At 38.2% G+C, this 23062-nt stretch overlaps 1 protein-coding gene across 1 annotated transcript in view; it reads left to right on the plus strand.

Annotated features, from left to right (window-relative positions):
* Window positions 1–23062, plus strand: part of Kdm7a (lysine demethylase 7A) — a 67450-nt gene that overhangs the window by 10856 nt on the left and 33532 nt on the right. Inside the window, exons 2-4 of the mRNA XM_057766186.1 lie at window positions 11959–12044; window positions 19181–19298; window positions 21366–21526. Of these exons, the coding sequence (XP_057622169.1) occupies window positions 11959–12044; window positions 19181–19298; window positions 21366–21526 (365 nt within the window). The remainder of the gene's footprint in view (window positions 1–11958; window positions 12045–19180; window positions 19299–21365; window positions 21527–23062) is intronic.

Below are 23062 nucleotides of genomic sequence, written 5' to 3' on the forward strand. Positions count from 1 at the left end.
CTTCCTAGTGACCATCAGCATTGTGTATGGGTCTCACTGTGTAGCCCAGACTCGTTTAAAACTCTGTTTAGCCCAGAGTGACTTTGAACTGAGATCATCCTGACTACAAGAGTACAACTATGTGTGCCTCCATGACTGGCCTCTGCCTGCTTTTAAAAGCTCTTGGTATGTTAGGGGTATTAGTCCCGTGTGACAATTACGAATAGCCTCTTCCTGTGTTCAGCTGTCTGGTGCTTTGTTACGGTGATTTTTGAGCTATGAAACCATAGATTTGAGTTATCCTTTTTCTATCCAAGGTTAAAGAATTTTTACTTTTTCTTTTCTAATTTTTTAAGCATTCAGATTTTCTTTTTTAATAAAAAAAAGTCTGTGGTGTGCATATTTGGTATCAATAGTATAAAATTATACTATGATTTAATTTTTTTCTAAATGTGTCCTGGCATTGTTAATTTAAAACTCCATATTGGGAGGGGAGAGAGATGGCTCAGCTCTTCTTTTTTTTTTTTTTTTTTTTTTTTGGATTTTCGAGACAGGGTTTCTCCGTAGCTTTTGGTTCCTATCCTGGAACTAGCTCTTGTAGACCAGGCTGGCCTCGAACTCAGAGATCCGCCTGTCTCTACCTCCCGAGTGCTGGGATTAAAGGCGTGCGCCACCACCGCCCGGCAGCTCAGCTCTTAGGATCACTTGCTGCTCCAGAGGGCCCAAGCTCTGTTCCAAGCCCCCATGTCAAGCAGCTCACAACCATTATAATTTTGGCTCCAGGAATTCTAATACCTCTGGGCCCTACAGGCACCTGTATTCACATGCACACACTCACACCTACAAATAATAATTAAAAATAATGAAAACAAAGCTTTAAGAAATCCATATTGGGGCTGGAGACATGGGTCCAGTAATTAAGAGTACTTGCCTTTCTTGCAGAGGACCAGCATTTAGTTCCCAGCCCCCACTGTGGCATCTTACAACTGCCTGTAATTCCAGATCTAATGCCCTCTCCTGGCCTCTATGGACACCAGGCATGCATGTGGTAAATATACATACATACATACATACATACATACATACATACATACATACACTCACACATACCCATAAAACAAACAAACAAAAAATATACAAATAGATAAATCTTTTAGAAAGTTCATATTGACCTCAGTGGTTTGAAATGCCCAAATCCTTGCCAATCAATGTATATGACTGGAAATTTCATGTATGGTTGATTCTTTTTCTTTTCTTTTTTTTTTTAGATTTATTTATTGTGTATACAACATTCTGCCTCCATGCATGCCCGCACACCAGAAGAGGGCGCTAGATCTCATTACAGATGGTTGTGAGCCACCATGTGGTTGCTGGGAATTGAACTCAGGACCTCTGGAAGAGTAGCCAGTGCTCTTAACCTCTGAGCCATCATCCCAGCCCCTTGATTCTTTTTCTATACATTCTATTCCACTGTTCTGTTTGTTTCTGGACCAGCAAAAAAACTGTTTAAATTATAAGGGCTTTTAATAGTATGTTTTAAAGACTGCTAAGGCCAAACTTGTCCTCATAGTTCTTTGTCTTCAATGTTTTTCTGACTGTTCCTTAAAGATTTAGTTTTCTATGTGAATTTTAGTATTAACTAGCCTAAATTTTAATCTTAAAAAAGACTTATTTATTAAATGGATATATGTATGTTTCTGTATCTGTATGATATATATGTATGTATGTGCTCAAGGAGGTCAAGAGAGGGGGTGAGGTTTCTCTGGAGTTGGAGTTCCAGGTGGTTGTAAACAGTCCAACGTGGGTGCTGAGAAGTGAACTTGGAGAGAGCAGCATGCTCCTATTAAGCCATCTCTCCAGGTGTGTACTATCATACCCAGCTCAGTGCATTTTTAAACTTGATCTAGGATGGTAGTCCAGCCTAGCACCTCCTAATCTATTTAGCATGCCTGGTTTGTTTCAGTTGATACATATTTGGTAGGGATTGACTGTGGGACCTGTGTAGATCTGAGTAGGGAATGCTGAATTATATATGAAAAATGTTAGCTGTATGGAGCCTAAAGTCTAATTATAGTTACAGTTTTCATAGAAAGTGGTTGTGAATCGACATTGTACTAACCACTCTGGTAGGGTTTTAGATTAATAGTCCCCCAGTGCCATTCCCTGCCAAACTGGCTGCAAAAGAATCACCTGGGGACCTTGTTAAGAATAAAGATTATTGGCCTACCAATTAACTGTCCCCTGTAGATTGAAGGTGGGGCTTAGGAATGTGGTTTCTGTATGTATGTGTGAATACATGTTCGCGTATGTCTGTGTGTGTGTGTGCGTTTGTGTCTGATGTTGATGTTGGGTATCATTCTCAACCTTTCCTTTTCTTATTTTTTAAGGCAGGCTCTCTCATCGGAGCTTGCCAGTTCAACTAGACTGGCTGGTCAGTGAGCCCTAGGGTTGCTGTCTCCACCCCTCAGCACTGGAATTACAGTGTGTGCCATGGTGCCTAGCTTTTTTTTGTAAACCTGGGTTCTTGGGGTGGTGGTGTCTAACTCCAGTCCTCATGCTTGCATGTTAAGCACTTTACATACTTATCTCCCCACCCCTTCTTCTTTTTTTACATAAGCAGTGCACAGTGCAAATTTTAGTTCAGAAGGCTGTCTTAGTGAATAGTTCTCCCTTTCCTTCATTCTACATCCACCCAATTTTCTCTTCTAGATATTTCAGAACTGCTGTCAGTTATTGCAGATCCTCCCCCCCACACAGGTGTGGGGACGTAGTAGGACTGCACCTGATTTTGTTTCTTAGAGAGCTCATGTCTCCTATAGAATGTCTTCCTTGGAAAGGCTGCCTAGTGGCAATTGGAAAAGATCCACAGGGGACTCTAATGGGTTATGGGCATTAGGAGGCACAGTGTGAGTGTTATAGCAGTTAGAAACAATTTTGTTTTAGTTGAATGTTAATTCCCTAAATCTTGAATTTCACAAGGAACTGTAGTCATCAAGCATTTTGTAAATTTCTAGATTTATACAAACTTTTACAGTTTTTTTTCTTGCTAGTGATTAGGTGGAAACTATCAGTCAAAAATACATGATCGAGGCCGGACAGTAGTGGCGCACGCCTTTAATCCCAGTACTTGGGAGGCAGAGGCAGGTGGATATCAGTGAGTTCGAAGGCCATCCTGGTTTAAAAAGTTCCAGGACATTCAGGGCTACGCAGAGAAACCCTGTCTCAAAAAAAAAAAAAAAAAAAAAAAGCAACAACAACAGCAACAAAACATGATTAAGGGGCTCAGAGGTGAGGAGCACTTGCTATTTTTGCAGGGGACCCAAGGTGGCTATAATCATCAGTAACTCCAACTCCAGGGGATTTGACACCCTATGTAGCACGAGTAATAAAAACCCAGAGGCAGATATTGGGGTTCAACTTAAAGATCAAAAAAGCAAAGCAGCTGAGGCACTAGAGAGTTCTTACATCTATGAAATCTTTAGACTGATGGAGAGCGAGTTCCTGTCTCATCCTACCTTATAGTCCTCTCTAGTGCTGGGGTTAAAGCTGTGCACCACCGCTGCCCAACCCCTGTACAGGCTAACTAGTGTGGCTGCTGGAATTAAAGGTGTGTGCTACCACTGCCTGGCCTGTATGGCTCACTAGTCTGGCTGCTTTGCATTGATTTTTCAGACAAGTTTTATTTATTAGAACACAAATAATATACTACTATTACCCTATTCTGGTCTCTACAGGCTTGTATACCACACACAAGGAAAAAATGGAAATTAGGGGCTAGAGAGATAACTCAGCAGTTAAGAGCACTTACTGCACCTTCAGAGGACTTGGGTTTGGTTCCTACTGCTCACAACTGTCTAACTCCAGTTCTAGGGAATCCAGTGCCCTCTTCTGGACTTTAGGCATTGCACACACATGATGCATATGTACCCATCCAGACAAGATACCCATACATGTAAAATCTTTAAATAAATTATATTTAAAAACACATAATAGAGTTGAGCTTATAGACACCTGCTTACCATCCCCGATAGAATTTGATAAATGTAGAATCAGAAGTTCAGGGCATATCTTATCTCAGTTACATAAAACCAAAAATCAAAACCAAAACATACTAAAATGTATGAAATCAGCAGCATGAAAGAGGCATCTTGTGGCGGAATCAGTTATGAACAAGGTTTTTCAGCCTTCGGCCTCTGTTGCTGTTTACTTTCTGTTATTGCAGGAGGTGTGTGTAGGGATGGGTTAGACAGAAGATGGCAGAGGACAGGTGGTAAATTATACCACAAATCTGCTCTACAAAACGTTTCTTGCACTGTAATAACAACATGTAAGAGATTCTTATATTCATATCTCTGTTAATGACTTAATTATCCTCTCCATTCACTGTGACCATGGTTAAAGCAGAGGGAGGATTATTAGCTTGAGGGGTAGAATGACTAGTGGAAAGACGACAGGGCTGTGAAAACCAGTAGAACTTTGTGGCTACTTTGGAAATGTTCCCTCCTCTGGAGCATTCTCATGGGTATTATTACCTTCATAGAGAATAGTTTATTCATAAGCTCCATTGCCAGTTGTATTGTTTGGTCTGTGCGCTCAACAAGCATATAGTTAAGATATCAACATGTGAATCATCCTATTCTCACATGCTCATCATAGAATAATATCAGTATTATTGTGTCAGCAGTATTTTCAGCTTTTTTTTTTTTTTTTTTTTTTTTGGTTTTTCCGAGACAGGGTTTCTCTGTGGTTTTGGAGCCTGTCCTGGAACTAGCTCTTGTAGACCAGGCTGGTCTCGAACTCACAGAGATCCGCTTGCCTCTGCCTCCCGAGTGCTGGGATTAAAGGCGTGTGCCACCACCACCCGGCTATTTTCAGCTTTTAAGAGAATATTTGATATCAAAATTCATTTATTGGTTTTTCACCCCCCCCCACATTTTCTTTGTCGTTTCCTTTTATATTGTCTTTTGTTTTTCACTTTCATTAGTGAAGATGGTTGTAACTAGTTGGGAAGTTGTGGGACACTTGGAAACATGAACCCAGCTGTTAAAGGTAGAAAAGTGTTTCATATTCTGAGAAATTGTGAAACAGGAATTTAGTTTGCAGTATGCCCATAACTGTCCTAAAACCTAACATGATTCCAGAATTGAAATAAGATGAAACTGTAAAGGATCTTCTATAATGTGGAGTTGATTGACTACAAAGGTCATTTCTTTTCTTCTGTTGATGTTAGTGTGAGGGCTTTAGGGGTACAGGATAACTCAGTCCTTCCTTCCTTCCTTCCTTCCTTCCTTCCTTCCTTCCTTCCTTCCTTCCTTCCATTTACCTACCTACCTAAAGGATATTTATTAAAATGGTTTACAGGCTATGGTCCAGCTAGTCCAACAATAGTTGTCTATTAATGGAATGTCCAGGAATTCAGTAGTTGTTCAGTCCACAATGTTGGATATTTTGGCTGGTCTTTAGTATATGCCAGAATCTCAAAGGAGTAGGCTGTAATGCCAGTGAAAGAATAGAGTTTTCAGTGAGAGTGAGGGCAAGCAGGCAAACTTCCTTTTTCCATGTTCTTTATAAAAGCTGCCAGCAGAAGGTATGGCCCAGGTTAAAAGTATCTTCCCATCTCAAAAGGTCTGGGTTAAAAATGATCTTCCCACTTCAAATTATTTAATTAAGAAAAAAATTCCTCATAGGTATACATGGCCACTTGGATTTTAGTTAATTCTAGATGTAGTTAACAACCAGGAATAGTCATCACAGGGCCAAAAGACATTTGGATTCCTTAGAACTGGAGTTACATGTGGTTGTGAACCATCGGATGTGGATGCTGGGAACTGACCCATCCTCTGCAAGAGCACTAAGTACTTCTAATTGCTGACCCATCTCTTCAGCCCCAGGGCTGTTTAACCTTTGATATCCAAGTGAAAACTTGTACTGAACTAAAAAATTAAAATTATAAATTTCTCTACCACAACCTCTATCTGAAGAAAGATGAAAGCATCGATTTTTTATGTAGAAGGATCCTTGTTTTTTTGTTTGTTTGTTTTTGTTTTTTCGAGACAGGGTTTCTCTGTAGCTTTGGAGCCTGTCCTGGAACTAGCTCTTGTAGACCAGGCTGGCCTCAAACTCCCAGAGATCCACCTGCCTCTGCCTCCCGAATGCTGGGATTAAAGGCGTGCGCCACCACCGCCCGGCAGGATCCTTGTTTTTATACAAATTATTGCCTTTAGTATCAAATTGAGTGAGTGAAGTTTTAAAAACTATTACAACTTTGGCTTTTGGATAGAATCTGTGACTAGTTAATAACAAATGTTCCTGGGATCATTGTGGACATAGTACTGAGGAAAGTCTTGGGAACTGAATTTAGGAAATAGCTTGGTCCTGATTGAATGGAAAATGAGTCGGAAAATGTGGAAGACTGTTCTTTTGATGCTCATGTGATGGATGTTTTGTTCAGGAGGAAGAATTTGCTCTGGGTTTTGAAGGTGAGCTAGGGTGTAAGGCTGCTTGGTGACGAATGAAGAGAGAATTTGAAAAAGAGTACAGTCTGATGGAGTCCACAGTAGTGGTTCAGTTACAGCTCCACGAGTAGAGAATGTAAACGGGTGCCTTGGCCAAGAGGGGGGATGTTTGGCAGATCTGGTGGATCGTGGTTAGTCGTTAATTCAGTTCTCTTCACATCAAGTGCCCTTCCCCACCGCCCAAAAGCCAACTAAGCAGCAGTTTCAGAAGATAAGACAATAGAAAGTGCTAAAGTTGTCATCACCCCACTCACCAAATGGCAGTGAAATTGTTCATTGATGGAAACTATTCAGCAAAGGTCACATTGTCACCTCACAAGACGACCCCCCACACAATGGTCTGGTAGACAGTAAATTCTCTGCTGTTAGGAAAACTGTTGTTATGGGAAGGGAAGTTTAAGAAGAGAAATAGAGAAGAGACTAAAAACTAAAAGGTTTTGTGCCAGATTAAAAAACAGCCTTAAAACTTTGCTTCCAGAGCAGTGCGTCACACGCGTCCTGCTGTCTTTCCCTTACCGTCTCTTAGAGAGTGTAGGCTTCTCTCACTGAGCAGTGAGGAGGGTGGAGTAGGTAGGCTAGGCTTGATGGAGAAGTGTGTTGGTTAAGAAACATTACATTTTAATTTTAAAGTTATATTTTGTATGATTAATTTAAATGGGCCTTTCCCGATTTATTCACTTACCAAATTTACTATTTTAAAGATATTCTCATTTATCTTAGATGTATTAGTTTTTGCCTGCCTGTATGAAAGTGTACTGTTTACATGTGTGGGTGCCCACAGAGGAAAAGGGTGTCAGATTCCCTAGAACTGAAGTTACAGATAGTTGTAAGCCTCCGTGTGGATGCTGGGGGCCAAACCTGGGTCCTCAGCAAGAACAGCTAGTGCTATTAACCCCGGCTGTTTCTCCAACATCCAAATTGACTATTTGTGATTTACCGAATTTGCTAAGTGTTGAAGTTTCTAAATCATTTTAGGTGTGTTAGGTGATGAGAATTGGCCAAGAGTAGAAGGCATCACTGACATTATATTTTATTTTATGTTTTAATATATATTAATTTATTTTGTGCTTTTTTGAGACAGAGTCTCAGGTAATCTAGACTGGCCTTGCACTCGCTGTGTATCGAGGATGATCTTGATCCTCCCTTCAACTGTGTTAATGCTAGTGTTAGTGCATCACCACACCGGCTCACTGGCATTTGAGTAAAGCAGACAGATGAGGTGAGGTGCTGGTGAGAATTAGAAGCTGGAGAATTAGAGACTCATGGGTCTTTGAGAATTAATAGTCATGCTTTTCCTTAAATGTCTTTAACTAGTTGGAATATTCCTGCTGCCTCTTTTTCCTGGAGTGTTGTGGGAGTCAGGGCTGTTATACAGACCTGTGTTGAAGAAAAAACAGAAGAAAAAAACGGTGGCAGGGGATGGGAGAAAGGTAATCTGGCTTTGAGCTCTTGCATTGAATGCAGAGATAACTCACATACATATCATTTATTTACAGTGATCTTTTATGTCCACCAGCCTCCTCTCTTCTCTTCTCTTCTCTTCTCTTCTCTTCTCTTCTCTTCTCTTCTCTTCTCTTCTCTTCTCTTCTCTTCTCTCTCTCCTCTCCTCTCCTCTCCTCTCCTCTCCTCTCCTCTCCTCTCCTCTCCTCTCCTCTCCTCTCCTCTCCTCTCCTCTCCTCTCCTCCCCTCCCCCTCCCCTCCCCTCCCCTCCCCTCCCCTCCCCCTCCCCCTCCCCCTCCCCCCTCCCCCCTCCCCCTCTCCCTCCCTGTGTGTATGTGGGCAAGACAGGTAAGATAGTGGAACTTGCTGTAGAGACCAGGAGCCTAGAACTTTTGACAATCCTTCTGCCTCTAAGTGTTGGGAGTAGAGGTGTGTACCATTATGCTCTGCTCTCACAATTGAACTTAAGCTCTAGGATTTACCTGCATGTGTTCATGCGTACCACATACTTGCCAGCTGCCCATAGAGGTCAGAAGAAGACATTTTTGGGTGCTGGGAACTGAACCTGGATCTTTTCAAAGAACAACAAGTGCTTTTAACTGCAGAGCCAGCTCTTCAGCTTCCCCCATTTTCCCTCCCCCCAAGACAGGTTTTTTTTTTGTGTAGCTTTGTGTTGTTAGTTAAACATTGGGGATGACTTCTGACGTGATCCAACTACTACGTGTTCATATGTTCCAGGGTAGTGGCGTGTGGATTAGGAACTTTAGGTAGGAGAAAACAGAGATACGAAAGAAACAGAGACATAGAATAGTACTGCAAGGGCAACTCAACGAATACTGAATACCGAATTTGCTGGCATTTAATTTCCATGTGTTTTTATATCCCAGTACAAGGTAGCGGGCGTGGGGTGGGGCAAAAGACTACCTTAACATTTCACAGAGGACAACCAGAACAGTTACTTGCTTCAGTACCTGAGAAATCAAGCCATTATTTCCTGAGAAAAGCATTTGATGTTTTGGGCAGGATATGCGGTGAATACACCCTAGACAAAGTATCCTGTAGGCAGCCACTCCTTATGTCAAATTTCTTGTTTTAAAATGAAGGAGCAGGAATGGGCTTGAATTCTCTGACCTGAGGTCAGGGTGGAGTGGATCTACCTCTCTGGCCATCTCAATGTCCAAAACACCCTAGGTCAGGGTTTCTAGTTTGTAGCCTCATTTTGACCTTCAGTCAACGTGGAACAGGCCTTCAGCCTGGGCCCTCACAGCTTTGGCTCTCTTGGAATTTGTTCTGTTTTCCACACTGGCCTTGAACTCTGAGACCCACTTAGCTCTGGGATTAAAGGTATGTACTACCATGCCCAGCCACCTTTCTTTTTTCTTTTTTTAATATCTTAATTTTTCTTTTTCTTAAAACAGTTTCACTACATAACCCAAGTTGTCCTTGAGCTGGTGATCCTCTTAATGCTGGGATAGCAGGTGTGTGCCATGACACCTGTGTCTTTTTCTATTTGTTTTTCTCTTTTTAAACTTAATGGGTTAATTTTTAGGATTACAAAAAAATTATGTGTGTCTGAATGTGGGTTTATGCAGTGCCCATAGAGGCTGGAAAAGGACATTAGAGTCTCTGGAGTTGGAGTCACAGGCACTTGTGACCTATCCATGGGTGCTGTGAGCTGAATTGGGGTCCTCTGTAAGAGCAATACACATTAAGTTATTATCTTAATAATACACATTATCTTATTAAGTGCTGAGCCATCTCTCTAACCTTCTAATTTGTGCAATTTATTTGTTCATTGTGTAGGACTGTAGTTCTTCATTGAATATTTATTTCGGTATGGAATTCTATTATGAGAATATACTATATTTTTTGATATGCTGTTATAAATAGATTATCTATTTGCATATAGGTAAGGTATTCTGGTGTACATTGCATGTGTTTTGTTCTCTAAAATTGCTGTATTTAATTACACTTCTGCTAGTAATTTATTTAAGTACTCCCCATATTCTTCAACATTTAATATCTTTACACTTGGTATTTTTTGGCTGGTATAGTAGAATATTATGGAAATAATATTACTTCTTAGTGATTTATAGAGGAGTTCATTATATTTTGGGTATGGTATAATTTCTTTGAGTATCTACATTGAAATGTCCTTACTCTTGACTTATTTTGTCCTTTATCATCAGTTGTAGTTTAATGCACAGAAATTACTTTAACATGGCTGTTTCTCCCCTTGTGGGTGCGTCTGTGCTTTCAGATAAGCATTCTACCACAAAGTCATATTTTCGGTATTATGCTGTATATATTTTTGTGCATTTTCCTTTTGTTTGTACTTAGGTTTATAATCTTCTTTAAATCCCCTTCCTTTTTATTGAGACGGGGTCTTATTACATAGACCAGGCTGACCTCAAACTCACAGAAATTCACCTGCCTTTGTCTCTCAAGTCCAGGGATTAAAGGTGTGTACTGCTGTGCCTGGTGATTACTAATACATTTTTACATTGCATCAACAATTGTGAGATATTTTTTTTCATATGACTAAATGAAATTTATCTCAGTAGACCTTTCATTGAAAAGTCTGTCCTGTTGTTTACTCTTTAGTGACCCTCCTATGTTATGCATAAGTGTCCCTATGTAAAATATGGCTCTGCATTTTGGGAGCACTGACATGTGTTCTGAGTGGCCTTTAAAATAAATTTTTATATGTAGTAGAACTTTTTTTTTCCTAAGACTATCTGACTATCTTGTATATTCTTGGCTTTTTAAATTTTTGACATCAGTTTTAGAATCATCTTGTGAGATTCCACATTGATTGGGATTAAATTGAATTTTATTAGTCATTTTCAGAAGAAGTTTTTAAAGATTTATTTATGAACTGGGCGGTGGTGGTGCACGCCTTTAATCTAGGCACTCAGGAGGCAGAGGCAGGCAGATCTCTGTGAGCTAGTTCCAGGACAGGCTCAGAAGCTACAGAGAGACCCTGTCTCGAAAAACAAAACAAAACAAAAAAAGATTTATTTATCTTTAGGAAAAAATTATTTCTGTTGGGAATCAAACGCAGGTGTTGTGGAAGAGCATCCAGTGGTCTCAATTTCTGAGCCTTGTTTCCTTTTTACTTCCATGCAGAAACATTTGCCAGATCTAGGGATTACTTTCTGTGTTATTAGAAGCCTTTTTCAGAAAGTCCTTGCTAGTGCCTAGTTCCGGTGCTTCGCATATTTTTCCCTCCAACAGTTTCAAATTTTGAAGTCTTAAGATCTTTGTCCGTTTTGAAGTGATTCTTACCCTAGAAGAGAGAGAGGCACCAAGTTTCCATTCTGTTTGCCTAGCACCATTTGTTTTTCTGGGGATAGCACACTGTTTCTGTTACCGTGGCTAGGTAGTGTTAAGTTGATAGTAGGCATCTCGATATTTCCAGCATTGCTTTTCAGTTTAGAATTATTTTTATATTTTCACATGATTTTAGGATTGCCTTTTCTAGTTCTGTGAAGAATGAAATTAAAATTTTGATGGTACTTGTTTGCTAAGGGTTTGTTTTGATATTCTTGGTAACATCTTGAGTTGTATATGCTTTGCTCAATAATGCCAGTCTTCCTTTTTCAAACACATTCACTTAAGGATATACATTTCTGTTTGCAAATTCTACAACCCACAAATTACACTATGTAGTACATAAAAGATGAAAATAATGTCCAGAATTTCATTATGACTTACCTTTGACTTATTGACAATAATTTCAGAACAGATGACATTTTCATAGTGCTTGAGGGTTTCATGCTTATAATTACATTATTTTTGGTGTTTCCACTGCTGTTAGAAGTGAATAACTTCATGTTCATTTGGATATATTCTCACCCACAATTATTAGCAAGTGTATGGAGGGAGAGGATAATACAATTTATTCTTGTGTGTTTTAAATTTGCTATTTGAGTTATTGTACATTTCTCACTTCAAGTCCAAACATTTCTTTATAATTAAGTAAAGTGCTTCCATTCATGTTTTGTTTTTGTCTTTATCTTAGCTGTGTTGGTGTAGAAGAACATCATGCTGTTGACATTGATTTATATCACTGCCCCAACTGTGCGCTTCTGCATGGTTCTTCCTTGAGTAAGTACTAGATGCTTAAATAAAAATTAAATGTTTGAAACTTAGCATGTATATGATGGTATTTTTATGATACTCTAGTAAATATCACAATGCTTACCAAGAACTGTAGGAAAGATTTCACTGAAAATACTTTTTTGTCTGAAAATAGTAATTAACAATTTGAGGCACTGGCCCCAAATTCCTTTCTTTTAGTTGGTTTTGTTTTGTTTCTCGAGACAGGGTTTCTCTATGTATCCCGTGTAGCTGTCTTGGAACTCACTCTGTAGACCGGGCTGGCCTTGAACTCACAGATCCCCTGCCTCTGCCTCCTGAGTGCTGGGATTCCAGGTGTAATAAGTCTTTGTTTGAATTATTAAATATGTCACAGGAATAAGGAAGAGAAAGTACGTTTTTAATTGTTCATGGAGAGCCCTCAAATTTTAAGTACATCTTTCAAAAACAAAAACCTTGCAATTTACAAACCATGGCAAAGAAAACTTGCCTGATTCTGTAAACCTATTGCGACTGATAAAATCATGTTATATTGGAGCAGTATGCAGAGTTAAGATTAGACTCTCATGGGCAGATGCACATTGTATATTTAGGAAAAAATCAGGGTATTGATAGGTAAAATATTGCATGCATTTATGAATTTGGTCGTCAAAGAATATCTGCTTAAAACTTCTTTTTTCCTCTACCCCTGATATCCATGGGAAGATAGAGATGAAGATAAGGTCAGAGCAAGTCTCTGATGGCAGTCCTTTTCAGAGAGGACAAGGTGAAGGCTGGAATCCTTTTCTTTCACTAGTCTGGAATAGACCAGCATTAGAAACAACAACATTCATCTTTTACAGATATTCGGTCTTTTACAGATACTTCCAAAAACTAAATTAAGACGTCATATTTACGTGGCTTTGGAATATAGCTATTTATTTAAAAAAATTTGACTGCAAACTATAATTTTTGTGTTCATAAAATTAAAGGGAAACCATAGACTTTATTTTTAAACTAGAAAGGGCTGGAGAGATAGCTCAGCCATTGAAGACAAAAGCTCCAGCACCCAAATAATCAAAGCCTGTCCTTCCAGCTTCCCTTTCCAGCACTTAGGAGGTAGAGGCAGACAAGGACTGCCTAGTTTACATAACAGACCAGCTAGGGTTACATCGTGTGACCTGTCTCAAAAACATACAAAACAAAACAAGAAGGAACTTTTGAGGGGCTAGGGAGATGGCCTGTAACATGAGGACCAGCTTGTTGGGGTTTCTGTCCCTCCTGGTACCCCACAGCCAGCAAGCCCCAAAGAAAATCACACAGAGGTCTCCATAAGATTATAAGCTAATTGGCCCATTAGCTCAGGCTTCTTATTAGCTCTTGTAACTTATATTAACCCATTATCTTTATCTATGTTAGCCACATGGCTCAGTACCTTTTTCAGCGGGGCAGATCATATCCTGCTTCTTCAGTATTCTGGGAAGGACTAGGGAGGAAGCTTCCTGCTTCCCAGAATTCTCCAGTTCCAGCAGATCTGACACCCTCACACAGACATACATGAAGGAAAAATACCAATGAGCATAAAGTAAATAAATTCACTTAAAAAAAAAAAAGAACTTTTGACTGAGGGTGATTTGATAAACCGTGGGTGGTATGTAGGTAATATATAGCCTCTCTGTTTTGAATATGGAGTTTTGCCCCCTTGTACTCTTCTTTTTTTTTTTTTAAATATTTATTTATTATGTATACAATATTCTGACTGTGTGTATGCCTGCAGGTCAGAAGAGGGCACCAGACCCCATTACAGAATGTTGTGAGCCACCATGTGGTTGCTGGGAATTGAACTCAGAACCTTTGAAAGAACAGGCAATGCTCTTAACCTCTGAGCCATCTCTCCAGCCCCCCCTTGTACTCTTCTAAGTAGAAACTTTGTTATATGAAAATAACATGCAAAAAAACTTAGTAACAATTAGAGTGATCATTTATTAGAAATATTAATAATTCTTATAATTTGTAAGAGACTTAGGAATTTAAGCTGTAGTATTGCATAAAAATAGTTTGTCAAGCCGAGCGGTGGTGGCGCACGCCTTTAATCCCAGCACTCGGGAGGCAGAGGCAGGCGGATCTCTGTGAGTTCGAGACCAGCCTGGTCTACAAGAGCTAGTTCCAGGACAGGCTCCAAAAACCACAGAGAAACCCTGTCTCGAAAAACCAAAAAAAAAAAAAAAAAAAATAGTTTGTCAAATATAGGTTACCTGTTTTCATATTATATAGTATAAAACTTAAAATTAAGACACCTGATAAAATTGTTACATGAATCTTGCTTGGTTTATGTTGTATATAAGTTAAGTAAGTTTTGGCCAAGAATACGGGAGCAGTAAATAGTATAGTATTATTATTTCAGTTGAAACAACTAAATTTTATATCAGTTTTGGTGCAAAATATTTATTCCCCAAATGAAATGATTTAAATTTTATTTGTATGAAATACTGAGTTACTAAGAGGAAGTACTACTTGAAGGGGGAGATACATTCTATTTTTTCCATATGATGTCATCTTTTAAAAATCTTAACACACTTGCTAAACTGATTACACAGACTGTAATGGATTGTAACCTACACTTTGAATAATGATGCTTCAGAGAGAAACTTGCCTACTACTTGACCCTTCAAGTCCCTCTTCTCTTTGAAGAACTTCATGCCAGGGATTGGCTATCTTCTGGGCAAGCATCCAACTCTGACTACTCAGAGGGGAGATGCCCAAGATGCAGTAATCTGTTTTGTCTTGACTTAAGGCTCACCTTCCCTCATACTTCAACATCCGCTTCAATTGGGTAATCCCTTTTGATTCCTTTCCCTTTGCTATTAAGTGTTTCTTGATAACACAGGGTTTTCTGTTCCTGTCAGAATATCCCAGATGTCTTTAATATAGATATAATCGAAATATTACAATTCCCACTTAATAAGGTTCATTAGACTATACTCTGTGGTTGGGAATTAAGAGCCTATTTTAAAAAGCAGAAAGCTGCTCAACATTTGAATATATATTCTGTGTGTTCTTCAGGCACATGCAACCAAAGCAGACATTTTCTCCCCTGTGACCACTACTTAAACTATCCCTCTACTGGCTTTCTCTTAAGAAAAATTAAAAAGGGGGCTGGGCTGGAGAGATGGCTCAGCTGTTAAGAGCACTGGCTGCTCTTCCAGAGGTCCTAAGTTCAATTCCCAGGAACATAGTGGCTTACAACCATCTGTAATGAGATCTGGTGTCCTCTCTGGCCTGCAGGTGTGTATTCAGGCAGAACATTGTATACATAATAAATAAATAAATCTTTAAAAAAAAAAAAGAAAAAAGTTCAGTCAGCTGTTGTAGTGGATGATTTTATGTTTCAAACTTTTTGGTCAAATAGGACAGTTCCATGTTTCTCTTAATCTATAGATCAGCACATTAGAGGAAGTTATAGTATTTTGGTAGGTTATTATATACCAGATTCTATAGTGAGTAAATACTTGACCTATATTATCCCCTTCAATATGTGCAACAATGTTATATGAGATATAAGAGAAAGTATCTAATTAAATATTATGTAGTTATTCATCAGAGCTGTAGTTTGGACCCATAGCTATCACATCATAGAGTATACTTTACTGATTAATGTGCTCTGCAAAAATTTAAATAAATAAATGGGACATCTGACTGGGTCTGGTGGCACATGTCTTTAATCCCAGCACTTGGGAGGCAGAGGCAGGTTGATATCTGTGAGTTGAAGACTAGCCTGGTCTCTGTAGTAAGTCCCAAGAAAGCCAGTACGATGTAGAGAGACCCTGTCTGGGGGCAGGGGAGAGGGAGGGAAGCAACATCATAGTTCACTTAGCAAATGGCAGCTTTTTTGTTGTTGTTTTGCTTTTTAAATGATAATGCCTATTAACACAGGGCCTTGAGCTAGGCTACCTGTATGATAGAAACGTGAATTACTCCCACTTTTCTTGAGGCAGTATGTATTTGCAGTATATATAACACATATCTTTAGAATAGTGCTGTTTGTATAAGTTTTTCTGTGCTGTGATAAAATTCCATGACCAAGGCAGCTTACAAAAGAAGGAGTTTAATCAGGTTTATGGTTCCAAGAGTTAGCATTTACTATGGCAGAGTGAAGTCATGACAGCAGGTGGCTGGAAAGGCAGCTGAACTCAGTCTATATTCCTAAGAAGGAAGCAGAGATAGTGCACTGGGAATGGTGGGAAGCTTGAAACCACTGACATCCCTCCTCCAACAAAACCACACCTCCTAATCCAGCCCAAACAGCCACCAACTGGGGACCAAGTATTCAAATATATGATCCTCTGGAGGCCATTCTTAGTCAAATCAGCACACTGTCTTCTAGCATTTCTGCAAATGTGTCTTGAGTTAATCACAGAAACAGGTTTATGTTCATGGTTGTTAATTATAGTGTCGTATGGAGAAAGATTGAGAACAAACGAAGCGCTTGTCTTAGTTACTTTCCTGCAAATGCAATGAAACAGCATGTCTAAGGCGACTTAGGAAGAAAGTATTTAGTTTGCCTTACAGTTTAAAAGGGTTAGAGTCCATGATGGTGGAGCAAAGGAACAGCTGAGAGCTCACATTGGGATGGACAACCACGAGGCACAGAGAACCTGTGCACTGTGAATTACAGTCTTGTGGAATTTCGAAGCTTGCCTCCCAGTGGCACAGCTCTTTCAACAAGACCACACTTTTGAATTCTTCCCAAACAGTCTAAATAGGAACCAAATATTCAAATATATTTTCTCTGGGAACCATTCTCATTCAAACCACCACGGTGCTTAAGAATCAAAATAATTATATCATGACACATCTACACCTTAAAATTGATGTCTGCTTTTAAATTGCTTCTGATTACTCAATAAGGAGAAAATGCCCATAAAACAAGAAAATAATATAAAAACATATGATACCAGATGGAAATAAGTTATATCTATATATAATAGAGGAAAACTTACACTAGAATGTCCTTGAACTATAGAAAAAAGGTTTGTTTTTATTTTTATGTGTTTGTACCTGTGTGGGTACCTTAGGGGGCCAGAAGAGGTCATCAGAGATCCACCTGATTTAGATGGTGGGAACTTGATTCTAGTGTTCTGCAAGAGCAACAAGTGTTCTTATTGGCCGAACCATCTCTCTAGCTACTGTATGAATGGTTTCAAATGAGAAAAAAATAATACACAAGGGATACATTAGTGGAATTTCTTAGGAAGATTCAAATGTAATTCACAAGTTTTCTTAAGAGACCTAGTGTTATGATCTTAAAGTAACTTGAAATTAGGCTAAGGCATAACACATTTGGTAGAGCATACATGAAGTTCAGAGTTTGATTCCCAGCACTACATAAAACTGGGTATGGTTATGTGCTTGCTATGCCTATAATCCCAGCACTCCAGGAAGTGGTGTCTGGATTATCAAAAAAAAATTTAAGGTCGTGTAGCCTGGGTTACGTGAAACCTTGTCTCAAAAATAATAAAATATCTTAATCACATAGTTGTTTTTTCTATAACATTTTGTTTTGAAAATGTCCATGGATGATGGTGGTACACACCTTTAATCCCAGCACTGAGGAGGCAGAGGCGGATCTCTGTGAGTTTGAGGCCAGTCTGGTCTACAAGAGCTAGTTCCAGGATGGGCTTAAAAGCTACAGAGAAACAACAACAAAAGAGGAAATGTCCAAACATACAGGAAAAGTTAAAGTAATTTTACAGGAAGTAACTATAAGTTTTCGCATACTATTACTATCTTCCACCACTCACTTTACTCCTCATTTCTCTGTATAGTTATGTCACTGCCAGTCAGTTTTACCATTCAAAAAAATGTATTTCTAAGTAAGTTGCTGACATCAGTACCAAAAAGTTAGAATGTTGAGAATTTTAGATTTTAAAAAAGATTCTTTTGAAACTGAAACTTACAATCTAAACAGAAACAGTTTTAGATTTATTTTATTTATTTATTGTTTATTTTGTGTACATTGGTGTTTTGCATGTATGTCTGTCTGTATGATAGTGTTGTATCCTCTGCAACTGGAGTTACAGACAGTTGTGAACTGCCATGTGGGTGTTGGGACTTGAACCCGCCTCCTCCAGAAGAGCGGCCAGTGCTCTTAACCTCTGAGCCATCTCTCCAAAGGATTCTTTTGAAACTGAAATTTATAATCTAAACAGAAATAGGAGGATTATGAGTTCCAGGTTAGGCTGTGCTACATGGTCAGAGTCTTCCTGGAACATGCACACAAACACAGTGAAATCTTACATTGCTATCACACAGATGAGCTACATATACGATGACACGTAAGAGAGAGGTATCCATTTTCTCCTTTGACCATCTTACCCTTTGTTAAGGGTGTGTTAGGTATACTTTCAAAATCATACTAATCCATCTCCTTCATTCTCACTTTGAGGAATCTGGATCCAGAGGTGTCAAATGATCTTCCCAAGGTTGCAGAGGAAGTTGATGAATGAACTAAGAATTAAATATTTTCATTGATTTTCATTGTTAGGACTAATTAAGACAATCTCCTCCACCCTCCAGCTTTAGAACCATAGGAATTTAGTGTCTGAACTAACCTTGAAGTTTTTGTCTTATCACAGCACTGGTCCCGCTTTAATCACATCTTGGTGAACTGACCTCTGTCCTTTGTGTCAGTATAAATGTGCTTATTTGGAGACTGAATCTTAACATAAAAGAGAGTGCTGGTTTGGTTTTGGATGGATTTTTGGTGTGTGATAAAATGCCTTATCCTGAGAGATAATTTGGATGATGTGGTTAATCGTAGTATGACTGACTCAGTGTTTTAATAAACTGATTTTACATAATTGGAAATGTTTAAATGTGAGTAAATAAAGACTTCATTTGATGCTTTTAATTCTTCTATTTAATTTTTAAATTATTTTGAATGAAATGATCAGGCTTTTAAAACCCCACAGCTAATTATTTATAATTACAGCATTAGCTTTTGTAAAATTTTCTTTTGTGATCTGGGAATGCATTAAAAACGCAAGCATTTCCTTATACCTATAGCTGTTACTTCTTATTAGATAACTATAGCAATTAGATAGTCCATATAGAATTACCAGTTACCAAAAAAAAATGTTTTCTTTTCCTGACTTTTACAAATTCAGTGAAAAAGAGGAGGAACTGGCACAGGCATGACTACACAGAAGTGGATGACGGCTCCAAACCTGTGCAAGCCGGAACTAGGGCCTTTGTTAAAGAGCTGCGTTCTCGAGTCTTCCCAAGGTATGGAACCTTGTTCTGGTTCAAACAGGATTTAACAGCATTGGCTAATGAAGTGGGATTACGTAAAGTGGTCTTTTCAAATTTAGGTGCCACCATGCTATTGGTGTCAACTGGCTTTTCACTTTTTCCTATAAAAGAAGTAAAACTATCAGTACTTATGTTTTGTATATGCATACTGGGTCACCATATAATTCATCCCCAGAATTTGAAATATACTTATTTGAAGCAGTTCTCATTTCTAACTCCTTCTGATAATGTAGCCGTTGTGTTCTCTTTTTCTTTCTTCTTACCTTTCCCTATTTTGCACCTCTTTTCTCAAATCACTGTTTCTTAAATCACTGCCTGTTTCCTGGGTTCACCAGAAGCATGCAGGGCCATTGCTTAGCCTCTGGTGCATCAGAACTGAGATTTTTGATTCTGAAAAATAATCAAGTATATTTGAGTTGTCTAGTCTAAGAGAGAATCAAAAGCATTATAAAACATTTAATCATGCTAATTCAGGTCATTTCCTACTCACTGCCTGACATCTATTTAAAGAGATAATGTTTAATAGGCTTTACACAAGATCTTATCTCAGCTTGTTAAAGAGAGGAAGCACAATTTAAATTTAAATCACAGTATCATGCCTATTATGGAATTACTTTCAGATACTGAAGTGAAAGCCCTGAAATTTTCCCTGTCTTTAGATTTCTCTGCTCTGTTCACCACCTTATAGTCCTTAAACAGAAACAGGATGAAAAACCATCCACATTTGCCTCCCTCAGGTTGGCTGAGAATAGAAAGCACAGGAAACAGTTTCTACGTGATGTTTGCTGAATTAGATTCTTGTTCTCAAGCTGTTGTTTACCAGTTTCCAAGTTGTAAGAGAAAGTTTACTTGTTTTCCTTTTTACTCAACAATGCTTGATTTATTTGGGGCCTAGCCCTACATTTTTAGTTTGGGCCTATTTACAGGTCTCAGAGGTGGTTTATGTTCAAAAACAAAAAAAAATCTATGCAAATTAATGTCTGTGGGTATACATTTTTCAGGGAGAGGAGATAATGACTTTCAATTCTTTCAAGATTTGCAACCCTCAAATCATTAGTAATTTATACGCTTTTCTGCCAGTGTAAACACAGAAAAGAGTACATTAGAGTGATCACAAATGTCGAGGTTGTTAATTTTTATTATTATTATTTTCTTCAGAGACAGGGTTTTTTTGTGTAACAGTCTTGTCCTGGAACTCACTTTGTAGACCAGGCTGGCCTCAAACTTACAGAGATTTGCTTGTCTCCCAAGTGCTAGGATTAAAGACAAGTGTCAATATCACCCAGCTAAAGGGCTATTTTAAATTAATTCCATAAGCTTTTTATTATTTAAACTATAATAAAATAACAATAAGTATTGAATTAAATAGTTTATGTCATTTACATAGTATATAAAATAAATTGAGTAGGTTTTCATAATTCCCTCTGTAAGGCTTAATTTCTTTTGAGCTTTTCTACATCAAAACATTGATGTTTATAAATTTATATATGTCTAATTCTTTAAAAATGTGATTGTGAACCCTGTCTTGAAAAGCAGAAGAAAAAAAAAAAGAGAGAGAGAGAGTTGTTTTTTTTTTTTTTGTTTTTTAAACTGGGTGGTGGCGGCATACACCTTTAATTCCAGCACTTGGGAGGCAGAGGCAGGCCTGGTCTACAAAGTAAGTTCCAGGGCAGCCAGGGCTGTTACATAGAGAAACCCTGTCTCAAAAAATAAAAAAATGTGATTGTGTCTGTTATGAATGGTATTATTATATAAATTTGCTTTTATAATCTATATTATAGGTACCTTTTCATATGAATACATAATTTGCCTCACTCCATAACTATTGTACTGCATGCAATATTTTACATTCCCATATGATCTATTATTTTATTATTTAAATATGAATTTTACTTTGGGGGTTCTAAAGTTAAGGAGGAGAATTAGGTTGAGAACCACTTATACAAATACACATTCTTTCTCCATGTTGACTCATTACCACAGGACTTTTATAAACAGTTTATGATTAAAAATGACATTTTACTCTTACATTTTTCTTAGTGCCGATGAAATCATTGTAAAGATGCATGGCAGTCAGCTGACACAAAGATACCTGGAGAAACATGGATTTGATGTTCCTATTATGGTCCCTAGATTAGAGGACCTTGGACTCAGGCTCCCTTCACCAGATTTTTCAGTGATGGATGTGGAACGTTATGTAGGTACGAAATTGGTTTCTTTAAATTCTTGTAAGAACATGGAAATACTGTAAATGATAGTGTCCCAAAAGTATTGCTATAGAATGGAATATATCAATTCTTTGTGCTCGATGCTTCATAAAGATCAGGAAAAGTGAAAATCAGTAGTGCTTTTGTTGAATGCACAGACCTACAATGGTCAGAAAAGAATGAAACATTTTATCTATTCTTATTTTATCAGCTTATCCTACCACTCTCTTAGTTATTAAATTTGATATTTGTGTAGGTAAAGTCACGACTGAAGGGCTGCCACAGATTCTGAGAAGACATGAGAAACTGGATAGGTTCTAGCATCTGCAGAATGAGGGCATCAGTCTGAGCCTAGTCTTCTGGATCCTGCTTCTTGACCTCCTCTCTCTTAGAGGAGGAACTGTATAAAGAGAAGATTCAGTTCAAACATGTATTTATGTTAATGACTTGGCCAGTATTGCCATTTAATGATGTCTGGACTGGTGTGATTTTGAGACCTAAGAAAGTAAGAATTAAGGCAAAAATTACCGATTGCCAGATTGTCATTTTCATTCCTTTCATTTATTCTCATTGTAAAGTTTATAGATAAAACTAGCAATATGTATTTGCCATTTGCTAACAAAAGATAGGTGTTATTTGAGAATCAGAACCCAAATCTACCTTGTCTCAAAATTATGTGTCCACTACTATACATTATTACCTTGGCATGTCATATTAAAGAACTTGTCTCTTTATTCATTTTTATTAATTGTTGCATTCAGAAAAGTCCAGTTAAATGCTCTGACTTAAACACTCATCTAAATTTAAATAACTAGGGAATAAGACTTAGATTTAACTTAAACCTAATTGCCTTTAAAGTAAATAGTGTAACAGTTACAGAAAAAGTTGTTCAAACTGCTTTATCTACTAACTTTTAGTACTGCAAAGCTCTTCAGTTAAAATAACAGTAGTAGAAGTATTATGTTTTATATAAAGGTAAAGAAATCGAGGCACGCCGGGCGGTGGTGGCGCACGCCTTTAATCCCAGCACTTGGGAGGCAGAGGCAGGCGGATCTCTGTGAGTTCGAGACCAGCCTGGTCTACAAGAGCTAGTTCCAGGACAGGCTCCAAAACCACAGAGAAACCCTGTCCCGAAAAACCAAAAAAAAATAAAAATAAAATTAAAAAAAAAAAAAAAAAGAAATCGAGGCACTATTATTTAGCCTATATGATGTTACATTGGCATAAGAGTGGAACACTTAAATTTTCTATTTCAGATTGGTAGCTGTTGCCATATTTTGAATCCTAACTCATTCTGTTAATCCATTGTAAAGGGGGTGGTGCTGCAGAGGTCTGCAAGCTTTACCTTGTGGTTTTACAGAGGAAACCGCAAGGTAATCACAACCTAGAACGTGAGCACGCAGACTGCCCTAACATGAATTGGCTTTTGCTTGATGACCACTGTTCTTCAAGGTGAATATTAGAAGACACTAGTAATGGAACAAAAATTATTTGTTCTGATGACATGTTTAATAATTCCCCAGTGCCTTT

Source organism: Chionomys nivalis, chromosome 1, assembly GCF_950005125.1.
Source record: "Chionomys nivalis chromosome 1, mChiNiv1.1, whole genome shotgun sequence".
Classification (NCBI taxonomy): domain Eukaryota; kingdom Metazoa; phylum Chordata; class Mammalia; order Rodentia; family Cricetidae; genus Chionomys; species Chionomys nivalis.